At 30.1% G+C, this 20,252-nt stretch overlaps 1 protein-coding gene across 1 annotated transcript; it reads left to right on the top strand.

The window, feature by feature from the left end:
- Positions 1–16,559: 16,559 nt before the first annotated feature.
- LOC107786234 (two-component response regulator ARR9-like) lies at positions 16,560–19,471 on the top strand. The gene is made up of 5 exons (XM_016607681.2): positions 16,560–17,311; positions 17,542–17,645; positions 17,799–17,876; positions 18,401–18,471; positions 18,958–19,471. Exons 1-5 carry the CDS (start codon positions 17,206–17,208, stop codon positions 19,280–19,282), a joined length of 684 nt encoding a protein of 227 aa, XP_016463167.1. The 5' UTR covers positions 16,560–17,205; the 3' UTR covers positions 19,283–19,471.
- The last annotated feature ends 781 nt before the right edge of the window (positions 19,472–20,252 follow it).

Raw genomic sequence — 20,252 nt, 5'->3', positions numbered from 1 at the left:
CTGCCTGTAATTGGGCCATTCGTGGATTGTCTTGCATTACAATTAAAGTCGTACCAAAGAATGGTATGAAAGAAAGTACAAAAAGGATAATTCGGTACACAAATCATCTCGTATTCATGCAAGATCTGGGAAGGACCTCACCTCAAGAGGTGTAATGTAAACACCCTACCCTAATGCAAGCATTAGAGTTGTTTCTCGGCTCGAACACATGACCTATAAATCATACGGAGATATTTTTATCGTTGTTCAAAGGCTCCTTCTTATGAAAAAAGTCAACTTCTAAATTATAGATACTGGTATACTGTAATGGGCAAAAGTCAACTTCTAGAAATTCAAACTGGTCAAGAAGAGAGGGAAGAAAATTGAGAAAGAAGCAATTAACAATTAACGAGCCATTTATTATTTGGACAACCACTTTTTAGGTTCTGTCCACTTAATCTTTTTCACTTTTGACCAAAATAAATGGCTGGAAAAAGAGATTAAATTAAAATAATCTAAGTTTAGAAAGTCGTCATTTTTTTTAATAGACTAAAGAGATAATATCACAGAAAATAGAACGATAATCTTTCCATATGAACAAAACTAGAGGAAAAGATTAAGTGATCTTTACCCAAATAGTTGACCAAATTCACCGTGTACTTTTTCTAGCCCGTATACATAAATTATACACTAACTATACATGGTTATACACATATTGTGTGTATGTGTATATATAAATATGAATAAAATATTGGATTACAAAAATAACCTTTTAATATTAAGCATAATAACTCACAATAAAAGGACATAATCGAAATTCTACACATTAGCCTTGTAATCCTATTAGTTTTAGGACAAAATACTACACGTTAGGATTCCTACATGATTACTTTTAGGAATCCTATTATTATAATTATTTTCGGATATAGATATATAATACTACATGTTAGCATGTAAACCTAATAATATTAGAAACATATTAAATTTTCTATTGGTATAATTACTTTCGGGATATAGACATATTTTTAGCCATGTAATCCTATTACTTATAGGATATACTTCTTTAAAAATTTCTATTAGTAATTTAATTTGAAAATGTATTATATTGTCCAAATGCATTTAGAAATAGGAGAGCAAATATTATTATAAAAGCACAAATATAATATTGATAGACCAAAATAGCCCTAAAATATTAAACAGAAGAACTCATAAGGAAAAGACATAATTGTAATAACTTTTTTTTAACTACAATAACTTCTATGTTAATTTTCTTAATATTTAAGATTTTAAAATTAATACAACTTTGTCTATTGAATTCTTATAGAAATACGTAGGAAGGTTTAATAAAATTAATTTCATAAGAATCCTCCATACTGGTAACATATTATCACTCTATATTATTTAATACCAAGAAAAAAAAAGTAATACTAAACAGACTGCATAAAGCATTGAATTGAGAAAAAAATATCCACGATAATATATTATATTTGAATTGCTTTCATACTCAAATAATATTTTTTTATTATTAATTTTTTGTGTAATATAAAAATATACACAATTATTAAATAACAACTAAGCAAAATTTTAAGAATATTATGTGTGAGAAAAGAAAGAAAAAGGTTGGTAAGAGCCAACACCACTAATAATTTTGCAAACATAAAGATCTAAAAGTGAAATATCAGATCGATCTTCTTACTCTTTGAAAATAAAATTTATGGTTGATAAAATTATAATTATGGTTAAATATTCAAATATGAGATGAACTAATATTAAGAATCTAAATCAACAGAAAATAAACTATATTTTATGTTAAACCCAAATAATCTAATCTTTCAATTAATTATTTAGCTAGAGAATCCAACTAAATTATTTTTAAATTCATCATATGAGTAAAATATTTTTCAAGTTAAAAAAAATCTTAGGACACATAAATTTATTTCATAAAAAGGGTGTTAGAGATTAAAAAAATGGATCATAAAGTAAAAAAGATTAGTATAATATTAAGAATGTCATAAAGTGTTTGAGGAGCACAATCAACGCTAAATCCTAAACCAGAATAAGTTTTCAAGACTATATTATAAAAAGTCGACTCTGGTATAGCGGGATTATCTTTTGTAGATGTCTCCGACGGAATCAAAATAATATTCTTATGTCATGCATTACTTGCAAATTTCAGATCAAGAGTCATGATATTGTTAGTAATAAGAACAAGTGGTGTATCAGCAAAGATTTTATTATGAGCTCCTACAACTCACTTTAGATTTGATATACCTCTTCAAAAAAACTGAAATAACCATCACAAATATATCAAAGCAGAGCAATAATGCTAAATTTATAAGGAAAGCAAAAGTGATAATATGGAATGAAGCGCTTTTGGCTAAGCGTCATACGATCGAAACAATCGCCCAGAGTTCTGGAGATATATTAGATATCGATGAATCGTTTGGCGAAAAAGTAATAATTTGGGAGGTGATTTCTGTCAAGTACGATCAATAGTTCCAAAATTGACCAAAGCGAAAAACTGTAAAAGCTAACTTGCCAAAATTAAACTCATGACCTCAAATGAAAAATATTCAAATGACAAGAAATATAAAAGTAAGAACAGATCTAACATTCAATGACTTCTTGCTTCGTGTCGGAAACGAAGAAGAGCATCCAATAAAAGATGATTTGGTTCTTCTAGAACACTTGGTTGATACCCCAACGGTAATAGTAGTGCATTTAATTAATAAGGAAAATATTTTCATCATTAGATTAAAATGCAATTTGCAAATTTACATGATAGAAATTAAAGAGCTACCTTAGCTAACAGAAATGAATATGTTGATCAACTAAGTAAAAGACTAATTGTTAAGTCTTTTTCAGTTTTGACTCAGTAGAAGATGATACCAACAATTACTCCCAAAAATAATACTTAAATACTTTAATACCAAATGGCCTTCTACCATACATGTTTGTTGTCGAGTTTCTTATTTCTTACGTATGTTAATGTCACCATATATATAATAGACTAAGTTAAAATTGATCTTCCATTGCATATAGGTTGATTTTGAAAAGAAATATGCCTATCATGCTACTGAAAACGTAGATTCGCCGAATAGCTTATCTAATAGTACACATATGGTATATAGAAATTTTGACAATAACGTCATACATGCAGAACCTATGATACTAGTCAATGTGCTTCTAGATATGTGTTTATCCCCGATTTCAACTTTCGTCTTCCGAAACTAAAGAGTATCCTTTTAAATTTGCGTGAAAATAATTTTTAGTATGTTTATATTTTTTAATTATAATAAATAAAGCACAAGACAAACATCCTATAATTGGACTGTATTTACCACAATATGTTTTCTTACACGAATAACTATATGCTGCACTTTCAAGAGAGATATAAAGAAGAATATACCATCACATTAGATACCTTTAAACTACAATACATAATTATCTACTTAACATGACTAAAATTGATCATTTATATAAGTTCTGATGATATCCTTTCATTTTGAATTCACGTATTATGATAATGTAACAATATTTTTCGGCATTTAGATGATTGTTGTAGTATTATACATAAAATTTCTCCCATTAATTAAATTTTATTGTTTCTTCATATAAATAAGTATTTAAACCATCATGTGTCATTATTAACGTGTAACGCACGTTTATATATATATATATATATATATATATATATATATATATATATATATATATATATATATATATATATATATATATAAAATATTTAAACCTTAATATGGATATAAATAATGAAACATTAGTCTGAAACCAAACTGGGCTTATATTACTCAATAGAGCTGAGATATTGGCATTGAGGGATGTGGAATACCAACTTTATGTCTTCTTTATCACATTTTACTTTGGGCCCATTTGATGAAGGTTGCATTTTCCGTGTATTTTATTGATTTCTTGATTTCTTATAGAATTTTGGGAAGTACTTCCTCTCATTTCTTGTTTACAGTTCCCTTACGATTTTATTTTTATTTTTTTTTTTGCAACATATATTTAATAAAATTGACAGCCTGTTATCACCCGAAATGTCTAGTTCAAATTCGCATGGCGGTGTAGAATAATTTAAAAGTGGAATTGATTAATATTTATTCAATAAACATGTGTCTAGTCATTGGGTACAACAACAACCCAGTAAAATTTTACAAGTGGAATTTGGGGATGTCTAGTATAATCCCACAAGTGGGGTCTGGGGAGGGTAATATGTACGCAGACCTTACCCCTACCTAGCAGGTAAAGCCCTGCATCAATAGACGACCAATGACATTTTTAGTCTAACTCCTAACTGGCTAGTCTCACTTTATTGTGCTGTAGAAATATTCACAAGTTTCCCCTAACCTACAACATTAATGCTCGACCTCCATAATTCCCTGTCATTGGGTAGTAGAATTTAATTGCTTATATAAAAATAAACATGTTTAATTGCTTATTTTTATTTTATAATCCAATTACAGTAGTGTTACAAGACATTATTAGGTTAATAGCTGGTTTTGTATAAGTTTTATTCTCAATATAATCCACACATGTGAAACCAAAGCAAAGATTGAGTTTGGTGGAAATATTGTCCCTAGGGGACTACTTAGGGGCAGTCATACATACCCCAACATCCCTTCGTAAGGTCGCAGTGTTTGGTAGCACTATAACATATCTTGAAGGACACTACCTTATGTTTCAAAGCCAAATTAAATAACTGCAATTATGTAACATAAATAAATAATTAGTGTAATCCAAAAAAATTAGGTGCGTGCATGACCTGACAATATTTAAGTTCGATCGAATGTTATGGCTCAGTCTCGTTAATGATTAAGTAGATAAAGCCATAATTAATTGAAGATTAATAATTTCATAGTAATAATAGAAGGAGGAATACCACTCCACAAATTAAGGGCGACGAGGGAAAACGAGAGAGGAATCTAAGGCGCCAACAAAAGAACTCAATGTATACGCTGTACAGTCTACTTCATTTTTTGCTAATTCAGTCAGATCTTTCTCTAACAGCATCCATATATAATAGTCATTTATCATAAAAGCCGAGTTATTCTCGGAACCGAATATTATATTATGTTATAATATATGCTCTCTATAACAGCACTTCATTATATCGCTCTATAACATAATTTTTTGAAACAAGCGAGACTGTTATAGAGAGGTTTGACCGTAGTACATTTTAAAAACTAAGTTCATTCTTTTTACCGCTTAGGACTAGATTTCAAAACGCGACTTCCGAGAGATAGACAATGCGGGTGTTAAATTGTTAATCACAAGTTCACAATACAGTAGCAAAATTCTTTTAATTATCATAGGGTGGTTGCGGTAAAAATTAATGTATTTCAAATATTTATATCAAATTATATTAATTTACGATAGTTAAGTAATAAATTATGGTAAAAACATGTGTTAGTTCTTTATATACGGTAAAAATAGTTAAGTGATCATATTATTACATTGTTGTAAGTGTGTGTTGATATATTACTTATTTTTTATATTTATTTATTTATTTTTCGCTAAGCTTACTTTTAGTACTTCGATGTTCGATCCCAACAGTGGCTGAACTAGGAGTTTTGTTGAACTTCTTACGTATAAACGCTTATGGTTTATACGCTCTTCTCTTTTTTTAAAGTACAATTTCTGACACATCTTTGCTAAACTAGTTAGCCACATGCTTTGCCCATTATGCATAGGAATCTATGATCTAACAATTGTATTTAGTTGGTTAAGACTAGGTTGGCAAACGGACGGGTCGAGTCGGATATGAGCAGGTCAAAACGGGTGTTTTAAAAAAATGGATAAATTATTCGACCCGACCCGTATTTGAAAAGGATAAAAACGGGTTTATCCGGCGGATAATATGGATATTCATATTATTCATAGCTTCTTAAATATGATCGCTTATGAGAGAATTCCTAGTCTTCCAAACTTGAGAAACTCCAATTTTACAAATGTAAAAGTTAAAACATTAGTTATCCATTGGTTATCCATTTGGTTAACCATTTTCTAAGTGGATAATATGGTTCTTTATCCATATTCGACCCGTTTTTAAATGGTTCATTATCCAACCCATTTTTTGATGAATAATATGGATGGATAATTGTTTTCTTTTAACCATTTTGCCACCTCTAATTAAAACGCCGAAAATATAAAATAATAATAATGTGCCCCTTTTGGTTGATTTGGATTTTGGATAATCTCACGGACGATCCATTTAATTAACCAAGGGAGACCTATATTTTTTTATTAGTTGTGCTCTGTGCAGTGCATCTTTAGAAGGGATAATACTAAACGTTAAAAGTACAATGATAGATGCAATCAACAAGTTAAATATTTGGCCATAGACCATAATTTTAACCAATTAGGAATACTTCTAAGAGTTTAGTTATGTTAAAACTTAATAATATATAAGCGTTGCTAAAAAAACCTTTGTTTAACATAGTCGTGGTGGCAAAATGAATAAAACAAAATAGGTATCCATCCATGTTATCCATTAAAATATGGGTTAGATAATGAACTATTTAGAAACGGGTCAAATATGGATAAGAACTATATTATCCACTTAGAAAATAAATAATCAATGGATAACTATTGGGTTTAACTTTTACATTTGTAAAGCTTCAAATTGGGGGTTTCTCAAGTTTGGGAGACTAGGAATTCTCTCAAAAATGATCACATACAAGAAGCCATGGATAATATGGTTATCCATATTATCCGCCGGTTAATCCGTTTTTTATCCGTATTAAATATGAATTGATTCGAATAATTGATCTATTTTTGTATTACCCGTTTTTGACATGTCCCATATCCGACCTGACCCGCCCGTTTGCCACCCTTAGTTTAACATATAATGTGATTCTTAGTATATGTAGGAGACCAGAGCAGAGGTAGAAGTCTGAATATGGATTCGCGGAATCAAGTAGCTTTTGACAAATAATATATTCATGTTAAAAAATTCATAGAATATATATAAAATATAAAATTTAGAACCCAATTTTTAATACTTGAAAGTGTCATTCTAAAATTCAGAACTTATAAACTTAAATTTTTGGCCCGTCTCTAAGGAGGACTAGACTATTTTGATTTAGGATAGCGGCATGTTCTATTGTTATTATTAGGGACAATGAACAATGTCTTTGTATTAGTGCATCCTCGTCTTCGAAGCTTTTAGCCAGCAAAAACAACAAAAAAAGCTTCTTGATAACTCAAACTAGAGATCTCTTATATATGGATGTGTGGTAAATATAAAGCAAAATGCCGATGTTCTTTCATAATTAAAAATGCCAACCTTTAGGTATCGTATGTTTTAATTTGGTTAATTCTTTTGTTGTAAAAAAACTTGAGCTTTCTTCGAACAGAGAGTTTGTTGTCTATCTATATTTAATAGCCATTTCGTTCAGCATGTGATGTTCATACAATTCATTTAAAGTTTCAAAATTTAAAAAGAAATGCTTTACTTATCTAAGTATTTTAATGGTAAATAATCAAAGAAGATCTCAAAATACAAGTGTATCTATTAAAAGAAATAATCAAGGCGGAAGGTTCAATGTACGCAATTATTTTAATCATATGTCAATTAATTTCACCTACTCATCCTCAATATATATATATATATATATATATATAAATTCCTTTTTTTAAAAAAAATTTGCTTTTAATAGAAAAAAAATTTACTTATTTTTTTCAAGCTTGGTCTTGTTTTTTTGAAGGTATGCATATGTATACACCCCCCCCCCCCCCCTCCTCCCCACAATCCAAAAAAAGAAAAAAGAAAAAAAAAAGGAGCAAAATCGTATATTTGCATTGTCAACGTGATTGTAAGTAATCAATGCAGAAAAAAAAAAAAATACGTTTAGTTGAACTAGCACTTATCCTTGCAATTGGGGTATGTCTTTATCACGAATTTAAATCGGCCAACCGTATCTGATCACATCTTTACTAGAAACCAAAAAAAAAATTAAAAAAAATTAGGCATATTAGTAACCGTATAATTAACATTGACAAGTCAAATATTAAAATATTACCCTAAATTTATTATTGTAGTTTCAAATGGTAGGCAAGATAGAACCACGATTATCTAAGCTAAGGTTGTCCATTGCATTCTCAAAACAAAAATAAGAAAGAAACGAAAAGCTTAATAGGATTAGCAATAACTTTTTCTGTTGAGCTACAGAATTTATCTGTCATTAATTTCTGTCTTTTTAGTAATAAAATTTCAGTATTTAAATAAGAGCTGACCTTTTTCGTAGACTTTGATTATTTTAACTTATTTTTCTAATAAATTTTCCCGATTTCACAAGATGGATTTACCACTTTATTCTCATGAATAAAATTCCATATTTCAACACCAAACTAAAATTGCCAAAATGAGTTTGTTAATAACCTCCTTAACGTTTTTCCTCCTATTAATCAAACAAATGAGTAGAATTTACGTGGCAAATTGCTTTCTCAAGATATTTGAAAAATAACAAATCGTAAATTGCTTTAGATTGTATATATATTTTCTATTCTCGCAAAGGTAGATATTAAACCGGGCCCGCTCGATTTTATTGATTAACCTAGACTAGGGGAATGGAACGAGGATCGGCCCCATAGCATATTAGATCGAGACATAAGGATAAAGTACCGAGTTCAGGATTCGTGGTACCTATCGAGATCGAGACTAGTAATGATCGAAGTCGAACAGGACAGCCATCGAGCAAGATCGAAGATAGCATAATAATGGAAAGACGAGATATCTGTGACTGGTCGAAGATCATGGCGGAAATTTCGGAACAGATCAAATCAAGGGCGGTTATTTAGCTAATCATGAGATTTCCTTATGTAATTAGAATTATATCGTAAATAGGATTCATCTACTATATAAGAGGGTCTTAACCTTTTATAATGATCTTACATTCACGCATATCAAAGCAATATACCACATTGTTATCTCTTACAAACTTTATTGTTCAGTTCATACTTTTCCATAGTCTACTTAATCGGTTCGAGGGCAGTTTAGTTCGAGGACCCCGGTTGTTCATCACATTGGTTTGTTTTATTTATTGTAATTTCTGTCATTAATTTTTATATTTATCATTTTGTGCCAAGTGAAATTACGTATCCTTAAAATCATTTATAAGTTTAATTGTTATTCGATTTTAAGGGTAAACCGCTACAGTAAAGGAATATTATTGTTTCTTTTAAATGGGTAAAGATGCATGCAGAACTTAAAGCGGTCCACGCATCTATCTCAGAGATTTTTGAGTGCAAAATTGGGACCAATGAGGAAAAGAGAAAAGAAAAGGAGAAAACAAGTTGTAGAATTGAAGCAACAAATCCTGAGGAAGTATAGAAGGGGACCATGGAAAATGTCCCAATAAGCAAACAATGAATTAAAGAGTGACAAAACCATGTGATGATTAGATGCTTCACTTTAAAATATATTTTGAAAATAAAGTTTTTCAAATTATTTAACTTCAATTTAAGTGGACAATAAAAATATTTTTTATATGAAATGGTATAATTATTAAATTAATTTATAATAAGTGCTAGAGTATATGAATTATAAGCATGTTTTGTGCTATATTATTCTTTGTTCACACGTTATGATCATGGTATGAGTCAAACATGAGCTATGAGCTTCTCGGTCGTGCATGATATCTCAGATTTTTCGACATTAGAAATATTTGGACTAATTGCCGTCAATTATGAGAAGCAAAAGTCAACAATTATACCATAGAAGGCCTAGTAATTACTACTAGTATTTGACCATCTTTTTCGTTTTCATGTTTTTTAAAATTTCTTTTTGGTGTGGGAGCAATGATTTCACAACCTAGATTTTCTAAAAATTATTTAATTAAAATTATAGGGAGGTCCATACGAATAGAAGTAACATCACTTTAGAATAGCTAATATAGCTCTTTGCGAATTAAATTTTAACTTTCAAATAAAGAGGAACAGAGGTAGTTATATTGGTATGCGTTTAAATTTTATATACTATGCATGATAATAAATTTTACACTTGCACTTTGCTAAGTTATAACAAATTTAATTAGTTTTTTTTTTTTGGTGGGGGGGGGGGGGTAACATATCAAACTTGTTAAGAAAAGTTATACTACTTAACTTGATTGTGCAAAAATTTATATAGTATCAATGTACAGAACTTAAATTCAATTAGTATATACTATGAAAAGTTATCTTGCTTTCTTAAGCGTTGAAACATGTTGTTAGAACTTTGTTTGTGTAATTTATTCTGCTTTAAAAAGTTTGATTACACTATTGTAATTAGTAATCCTAATACCCTAAGCAAAAAAAAGACCAGAAATTGGATAATTTTATGGATCCACAAAACATTGGAATAAGTCCCTGAAGCAATGGTAGGGTCAAAGTGATGATGAATAATAGGAAGGTAAAACATGCAAGGTTCCTCAAAAGGTAGACACAATCTGCTAGAATCTTATAGGGGTGTACATGGTCCGGGTTGGTTCGAATTTTACGATTATCAAACCAAACCAATTGTGTCGAGTTATTAAATCTAAAGACCAAACCAAACCAATAAAACTCGGATTTTTTAATCCAGGTTTTCGGATTTTTCCCCGGTAAAATCTTCGTAGAACAAAATATATAATTTATGCTCAAAATATTTCTTTAATCCTAATAAGATACAACTATATAAAGTATTTTTCAAGTAAATTATACAAAATATGAGATGTGTCATGGCATTATCCTAAAATATTCAACAATAAAGACAATAAAATTATGTGACATAAATATTGTTAATTAAAAAACTATAATAAAAATAAACATAATCTAAAAGTACTAAGTCATGCTAAAGTAAGTAGACTAATAAGGGAGTATTAATTACATGACTAAACACTAAAGAAAAGATAAAAATAGATTATACATTTTTATCTAAATTATTGCAAAATAAAAACTAGATATTCAATACATTCCCGTTCGTAGTATTGACTATTGAATTGAATGTCTTTTGTTAACATTAGTATTGATTTAATTTTGGTTTAGGCTTTTGTTAGCGTTATTTAATTTACTAATATTAATGGCCATAAAACTTATTGGAACTGTCGAAAGTTCTAAGTTCAACCTTAAAATAATACCTTAAAAGATAAATTTATGAAATTTTTAAAGAAATATTTATAAATTACATCACAATAAATATATTTATATATTAAATATATCTAAAAAATTTATATATATAATGTCGGGTTGGTTTGGTTTTGGTTTGACTTTCTTTAGTTAAAACCAAACCAAACCAATAATGGTCGAGTTTTTTTCTCCAACACTAAACCAAATCAAACCAAACCATAGTCGGGTTTTTTTTCTCGGTTTGGGTCGGATTATCGGATTGGTGCGATTTGTCGGTTTCCTTTGTACACTCCTAGAATCTTACACAATATTCATAATTCATAGTAATATATATTCTCTCCTTGTCCTAAACATGGAGGGATAGTGCCCTAGAACTAAACTAGAAGGCAGTGTCCGAGCTAGCTTTCGCATACAAGCTCAATCGAGTTCAATAACTTTGGTTCAAATTTTATATTTGTCTCAAGGAAATTTATTGAATATTTACGAATTATTGCTTAATAACTTAAGATATCAAAAATTCCAAGCTCATAAGCTTCTAAATAATCCAGTATAATCCCACTTAGTAGGGTCTGGGGAGGGTAGTGTGTACGCAGACCTTACCCCTACCCTGAGGTAGAGAGGCTGTTTCCAAATAGACCTCCGACATCCTTCCCTCCAAGAACTTCCCACCTTGCTTTTGGGGAGACTCGAACTCACAACCTCTTGGTTGGAAGTGGAGGTTGCTTACCATCAGAGCAACCCCTCTTTTCTTTTTACGGTCAATATGTCTGTCTCCTCTTTTATCTATGCAATTACTACAAGTTGAACAAATAATATGAAAGCTATACATTGACACACATCCATATATATCAGGCCTTCTTGCCTCCCTATTTTTCATTTCTTTTCTATAAAACAATTCGCTAGCGTGTCGCCATAGATTTTTAAATTTGTTTTAAAAAATTTAATTTGGGTGAAGTTTGGTTTGAAGATGAAAATGTGTTTGGACAACAGTTTACAAAACATATTTCCCAAATTTATTTTGAAAAAATATAAAACATGACTTATACCACAAATTCTAAAAACTATCACAAATACCCAACAATATCATTATCAATAACATTCATTATACTAGTTTCTATGAACGTGCGTTGCACGTTAAAAGTTGCACACAATGGTTTAGGGAATTATTTTTATAAAGGAACATAATATTTAAGTAATGAGAGAATTATATACAATACAACAATAATTTAAATGCCAAAAAGATCATTACATTAGCATAAGACCTTATATCAAAATGATTGAATATTGTCATTTGAACCTGCAAAATGATCAATTTATAGTCTGGTTGGCCAAGTTTCTAAAATTAGCTTATTTTGAAAAGTGTTTTTCTCAAAAGTACTTTTTAGAAAAGTGCTTTTGGCGAAAAGCAATTTGTGTTTGGCTAATTAATTTGAAAATCACTTTTGAACATTAATTAGTGTTTGACCTAGCTTTTGAAAATTGATCCTAAGTGTATTTTTCTCAAAAGTGCTTCTCATAAAAGTGCTTTTGGAGAGAAGCTACTTTTTTATTCTTCTCAAAAAATGCTTCTGCTTCTACTTTTTTTTCCTTCTAAAAGTTTGGCCAAACACCTCAATTTTTTGCCAAAAATACTTTTAGCAAAACAAAACACTTTTGGCCCAAAAAAAAGCTTGGTCAAACAGGCTATATGGTAGTTAGATAATATTATTACATACTTATAACTATCTTAACTTTTCTTTGTAGATAATGTTCTTTATATATGTTCCCTTCATATGCTTTGGTGCTCTGTCATGACCAGAACATTGTTGTGAATATTGATATTCCTCTCAAAAGTGCATCATATAATTGTTCGTATGAGAAAATATGTTGCAGCATATACAGTTCAATATTTGGAATTATTTGCCCTTGTGCTTTTCTTATTGTCATTACAAAACACAAACGTTCGATAAATTTTCTAGATGTGAAAGTTGAATTCTAAGGATGAACACAGGCTTGAAATTAGATTGACATATCACGATTTCTGCATGTATAACGGTGTTGTCAAATCCTCTATGTACCATTCTTATACCATTGCATAAGCTATTTGACGAAATTAAGTTTCTCGGTAACATGAAGAATGTATTTTGCTTCAAAATCAACATGTACGCAGTGAAAGTTTATTTTTAAATTAATAATAATATATTCAACTCCAATTAAAATCACCTACCATTAAAAAAAGAAAAAGCTAATGCACCATGAAGCCACAAAATAAACAAAAACCATGTAAAAGAAAACTAAAGGCCTCTGTCAAAAGGAATTAAAAACTTAGTGACATGTACTTTGCACAACTTCCATTTTCATTTAGTGATGGAATATTTTCCTTGTTAAGAGATCTTTACAACTAATTTCGTCAATGTGCTTGATAATCAATTGTTCTAGAAAAAGGACCAAATCATCTTTTATTGTATGCTCTTTTTCATTTCTGACACGTACTAAGAAATCACTAAATATTGTATTTGTCCTTATTGTTAGCTGAAGATCCAATTTGTCATCAAATTATATATTTAGTTTATTAAAAATAAAATTGAAAAATGATAACTTTTTTAGAAATTAATTTGTATACTTTTTAACATCACAGCCTAGCAAGTATTTTATAGCATCAAAGAGTGTAACATCATTTGCCATTGAACAACTCAAGTTTTAAACAGTATGTACAAATTATTATATGGTTACATTAGAAACATATTTATTTAATAAAGGAATAAGAGGAATTGAAAGATTTTTTATATGTTTATCTTCCTCGCAATCGATATCTCTTGTCATACAATTATTGCAATTAGCAATTTTATTTTCATCATATACCTTCTTGTAGCATTTTTTTCGAGAAGAATACCATGGATCATCTCTATTTATATAGTTTATTATTTGTACATTGAATCTAGAATATAAATCATGTATATAAATATAAGTCAATTTATTGGGTTTTACACATTCGAAAAGGACGTAAAATTATTTTAAAGTTTTTTAATTCACAATTATAGATAAGCTACTTATGATGGTTTTACGTATTTGAAAAGGACGTAAACTTGTCTTGAAATATTTTGAAATCTTTTACCCTTGCAATTGTACATGAGTCATTTATGATATCATTAACTATTTTAAGACAAAGTAAAAAATTATTTATTCCTTTATTTTAAGACAAAGTAAATGACTAAACTTCCTAAAACATGTTTCTTATTGGTACAAATAACATAAAGAAATGTAACCAACATTTATTAGAAAAAGCAGCTTCTTGAAAAAGACCCAAATGATCTAGAAAGGCCTGACGGCCTAATCTAGTACATCACTTTAATAAAACGGATAGAATATTAATAACTGACTTAATTAATAGGCGAACACAAACCAACAACTAATTAAATAAGAGTACAATATTTAAGCCAAGTAGAAAAGAGAAAAATAGTTTGATCTCATGCTGATAGAATTCAATAAAACTATCTATTGAATATATACATCCAATAACTATTTGTATGAATCATCTTGAATAAATTCTTTGAAAAATAAGGTAGTTGATAAAATTGAAGGAAAAAAGTAACAATTGAGGAATATATTACCTACACGGTTGATTTTCAATCTTAGGAATAACATATAAATACATAAGCTAAAGCAAGAAAACTTGGTTGATACTACAATAAAAAGAGTATAATATAGAAAGAAATAATACCTTTTGCAAAGTTTGGAGCATTGTAATGTTTGCAGAATTTTGATATTGTATTTTTTTGAAAATAGCACAGGTTAATCAGTTTTCGGACTGGTAATTGAAAAATAGCCAGCGTTTGTAAAGTCATTAAAAAATAGCCACTATTTTACTGCATCACGAAAAGTTCCAGCATAATATACTGGAGATTGGTGCACCTGGGTAAAACACACGGAAGGTTCCAGCATAATATACTGGAGATTGGAACACCTGTGTATGAACTTCCAGCATATTATGTTGGACCAGTATATTATACTAGAATATTTTTCGGATTTTGAATAGTATTTTCGTTCAGATTTATCTTTACATGAAAAGTGGCTAAATTTCGATTATTTTTAAAACTATGGCTATTTTTCAATTACTATTTGTAAATCTGATTATTTTTAATTTTACCCTGTATTTTTACACCAGGACCAAAGCTAAAAACTAATATGTAGAAGTATTTGGCTCTTTTTAAAAAAAATGGATTCGTACAATTTAATACGTTCTCCAATTAAATTAGTAAAAAGATTTTTTTTAAGAAATATGTCCTAAGTAAAAGCATTACATGTTTATGTGGCAATGTGGCACATAGAATTCCTAAAACATAATAGAATTACACGACAATGTGGCAAGTCTCAAACAGAAAATAAGTTATATATATATTGTTTCCAATTGATATTAGGATTTGGACTTAAAACGTAAACCAAAATTGTGGATTAGTAGACTACGTACTGTTTAGCCTTTTTTCTCAGTTAATTCCCATTAAGTTTCCTCAAATTCACAAACTTTCTTTAACTATATTATCAAACCAGCATATTTACAAATAAATTGATTTAGCAAAAAATTTCGAGGTGTTAAGAATTAGGAATAGGATCCTAAAAGTAATAGAATTGTATAGCTAATGTCTGGGATTCCCGTAAGAAGTATGTCCTAAAACTAATAGGATTACATGACTAACAGGTACAATTCCGGTTATGACCATTTATTGTGAGTTATTATTCTTAATATTATAAGGTTATTTTTTGTAAACCAACATTATATTCGTGTTTTTATAATAATATAGATATAAATATAGATTATCGCAAACCATAGTTCTGAACATAATAAATTTGGTACAAAATTATTATTTTTATAATGAACTACATGATACACTATCAGATGACCGAGAAGACGAAACAACATTATTACAAAATAATAAATGGTGGGCTCTTTTATAAAATACAAAGTTTGGAATAATTTTTACAAAATATAATAGTGATATTCTAGCCCAAAACCAGCTATTGAGTTGATTTTGGGATTTGGAATTTTGCTAAATGTAGGCAAGATAATACATTTCGTAGTAAAGTGAAATTTTTGGCTCTTTTACTTGTGAAGAGTGAATGGGAGAACCAACAAGGGTTATGGTGGAGTGGTAAGTACTCCTTCATCTTTAATTAGAGGTCTCGAGTTCGAGCCCCTGGATATGGAGTCGCCTTTGTTAAGGCGCTTTATCTCCCAATGTGGGAATCCCCGGCGCAAATCCAGATTTACTCGGGTCCCAACGTGGATACCGAACATCGGGTGAAAAAAAAAAGAAGGAAAAAGAGTGAATGGGAGAAGAATACACATAAATGATGGGGTCAAAAGAAACATACATAGATGGGGTACACATAGAATGGCCATGGGAAGCAAATCTTAAAAGGGAATCAAAAGAAATTGGCCTCTTTGCACACTACTCCCCCACCTGCTCAAGATATGGTAAGTGCACATGATTTCACAATAGGAACAAAGGCACCATTGCTTATCTCACCTGTATCTCTTTGTAGGATTTGTGGGTCCCATCCACCCCCACTGTCACCATGAAAGAACCCTCTTGGCAATCTCTATAGTTAGTTTTCCCTTCTTACTATACTGCAACAACAATAACAATCCAGTGTAATCTCATAAGTGGGGTCTGGGGAGGGTAATATGTACGCACCTTACCTCTACCCGAGTGACAGAGAGGCTGTTCCAGACCTTACCTTTCCCTTCTTACTTTCACACACATATATATGTATGTGTAGCTATACATTTCTCCCTTCTGTAATTGCTTTCTTATTATAGGTAGTAAACTCCAACTTCCAAGAAATCCTCAAATACTTTGTTCTGTTTTTACTCTAATTTAGTAGCTTTTCTTTCTTCATTGCTTGTCTTGTAATCTTTGGGATGAAATCTGGTCAGATCTTGCTTTGTTTGTTGTGGAATTTGGTAGGACTTATTTCATTACAAAGCCAAACCTTCCCCACTCTTTTTCCTTCCTCATATTCATAACAGAAAGATAGACAAAGAAAAAAAAAAACACCCAACCAATACAATTACAAACAAACCAACCCCACCAAGGAATTAAGTAAAAATCCAAACTTTTCTCCTCTAAAAGAATTGGAGCAATGGGAATGGTAGCTGCTGAGCAACAGTTTCATGTCTTAGCTGTAGATGATAGCTTGATTGATAGGAAGCTCATTGAGAGGCTCTTTAGAACCTCTGCTTGCCAAGGTAATCTTTTTAGTTTTCTCGTTTCCTATGTTGCTCAGACTTATCGAAAATATTACGGGGTGTGTCAGATCCTCCAAAATAGTCATTTTTGCATCCGTGCAACAACATTTTGATGAGTCCGCGCAACATAGTTGGTTTCTATTTCCATTTATTTTTCTGGCCAAAGGGATTTCAAGATAACATTTTTATTGATTTTCTACTGTGTGCATCTGCATTTTTTATAATGGCAGTTACTACTGTGGATTCTGGAAGTAAAGCTTTAGAATTTTTGGGGTTTCAAGAAAATGACCACAATCACCCAAATCCACCTTGTGTTTCTCCTCATAACCATCAGGTAATGTTCATTTCCCCATTTCACTTACTTTCTTGTACTGACTTCTTGTATTTTTCCATAAATTATTCCCTTTTTTGTTTCTTGGATTTTCCACTGGTTTTTACTGAAAGTTTTAAAAAAAAGTTAATCTTTTTTGTTCTCTGGAATTTGCAGGAAGTGGAAATAAATCTTATTATCACAGACTACTGTATGCCTGGTATGACAGGCTATGATTTGCTCAAGAAAATTAAGGTATGCTCAAGAAAATAGCACCTTTTTTTCCCCTCTTGCTGCCATATTACTCTTTGATCTGAATTGTACATCATTTTCCTTTCTTGGTAATATACTTTAGGACATAAATTGTTCCCATAAATTGTTAGTGGCATTCCCATTAGCCATATGGGTCCTTTTCTCACCTTTCAATTTTGAGATCAGTTGAGAATCTTGTTAGGAAATCTAGCCCACCTGTATGTGTACTGGCAAAGCTGAGAAGGGAGTCTTGGCGTAACTGGTAAAGTTGTTACCATGTGACTAGGAATATTACGGGTTCGAGCCGTAAAAATAGCTTATTGCAGAAATGCGGGGCAAGACTGCGTATAATAGATCTGTGTCTGATATGTGTACTACATAACTAGATGTTGAAAGGACATGTGCCTATGGTTTTATGTCTTTCCTTTTTTGGACCCCTACTGAAACAACTTTTCCTTTTACTAGATTCTTTTGCCAATCAATTTATCTAGTTGGTAAATTAATATTTGTACTCTTTTTTATGACAGGAATCGTCATCATTTAGAAACATTCCAGTAGTCATTATGTCATCTGAGAATGTTCCTTCAAGAATCAATAGGTAAATACTAACAAGCACAGTATTACCTTAATTTTAGTTTCTTAGGCGAAGTGCATCAATAACCACTTTTAAGCATGTTATTTAAAATATATTTACAATTTATAATATATTTAAAGATTAGCCATTTCGTCCAAATTTCAAGACTAAGCATCCTGAATTTTCGTATCATGAATTTTTGAGCTACTAATTTGAAAATTAGGACAAAGTATCCCGAATTTCTGAACTGCTAATTTAAAATTCAAGACATAAGATTCAAATTTCTCGACACAATTTTTGAAATTTAGGATATGATGTCCTGAAGAGGTTCAAACTTCAGGACGTCATTGTCCTAAAGTTTAAGCGTAAATTTTTAAATTCATTATATACTATAGATATATTTTAAACCGCATACTTAAAAGTGGTTATCTGGTGTCATTTCCACTAATTTCTTGAAGATTATTGGATAAAAAATAAAGGGTTAATAATATTTTCTGACTGAGTCATCAGATGTTTAGAAGAAGGAGCAGAGGAATTTTTCTTGAAGCCAGTCAGATTATCAGATGTCAATAAGCTTAAACCCCATATGATGAAAACCAAATGCAAAAGCTTTCATGAACCTGAGAAAATTGTCACAAAGGAAAATCAAGAATCACCAGAAATCGAAAAAGTTCCATCAGAACAATCACAGCCACAGCCAAAAACAGAATTAGACACAGAACAAATACAGCAAATCCAGCAATCTCAAGGCAATAATAATAAGAGGAAGTCCATTGAAGAAGGTCTATCTCCAGAGAGAACAAGGCCGAGATACAGTAGCCTAACTACTGTCTAATCTTATGATCAATGCAAATATAATTTCCTTTTGTTTTTTTTTAGTCAGATAACTTTGTTTTTGTCTCTTTATAACAATACAGCCAATTTTGTTTGCTAACCTAAGAGGTGAATAGATCTTTTTATTGTAGATAGAAATGTGTTCCTTTTTCTTCTTGTAAATGAATGGAGAAGCATTTAATATACAAAAGTGGTGTTTTTGTTAACACTTAAAATTTGTTAAACCTAAGTTTTTCATTTACTAGTCTTAGAGTACGCTTTTTGCGCGTGTATCCCATCTCTATAGGGATAAAAAGAAATTAAAAAAAATTACATAAATACTATATTAAAATTTGTGCTTAAAATAAAAATTAAAAAATATAAATTCTTGAGAATGATTGATCATCCTGTTTAGCTAGCTCAATAAAGAATAAACTCTATCCTACATAAATTCTCGATCATCTCGATCAATATAGCAAACTCAAGATTTTATTCTAGTTTATAATTATATTAATTTAATTTCATAAATAATTATGCTTCTTTTTTAATTTCAGCAACAACACACATTTATAAAAAATTAAGAATTTTTCTGAAATGATTTTTGAAAAGCTACATATTCTTAAGTTTCTTTTAGAAGACATAATTAGGGTTAGCAAACTAACATAAGCCATTTTTTTAATCACAAGAAAAATGCGAATTTTTGTATTTCTCTAATGAATAAGACATCTGATAGGAATTATTTCCAACATATTAGAAAAGAATAAAACACTATTGCGAAAGAAAATTCAGTTACTATATTTTGATAAATATGGTATCCCAACTCATTTGGGATTGAGGCTTAATAATTATTGTTGTACTTTCTTATTTTGAAGAGAACTTTCTTTTTTGTCCAAGCACATAAACATGTCCTGATATTGTCTTTTTTTTTTTTGGAAGCAAAAATCTATGATTGTAGTGGAATTACTTGCAATTGATAAATTCTAAAGGTCTTC

The sequence above is a fragment of the Nicotiana tabacum genome, chromosome 16 (assembly GCF_000715075.1).
Source record: "Nicotiana tabacum cultivar K326 chromosome 16, ASM71507v2, whole genome shotgun sequence".
NCBI classification, from domain to species: Eukaryota; Viridiplantae; Streptophyta; class Magnoliopsida; order Solanales; family Solanaceae; genus Nicotiana; species Nicotiana tabacum.
Note: the sequence above shows the minus strand (reverse complement) of the source record. Positions and strands in the feature narration are given on the sequence as shown.

Excerpts from the sequence above, each read along its gene's own strand:
- LOC107786234 (XM_016607681.2), top strand. The coding sequence starts at position 17,206 with ATGGGAATGGTAGCTGCTGAGCAACAGTTTCATGTCTTAGCTGTAGAT. Across the intron at positions 17,312-17,541 it reads TAGAACCTCTGCTTGCCAAG|TTACTACTGTGGATTCTGGA; the intron begins GTAATCTTTTTA and ends TTATAATGGCAG. Across the intron at positions 17,877-18,400 it reads ATTTGCTCAAGAAAATTAAG|GAATCGTCATCATTTAGAAA; the intron begins GTATGCTCAAGA and ends TTTTTATGACAG.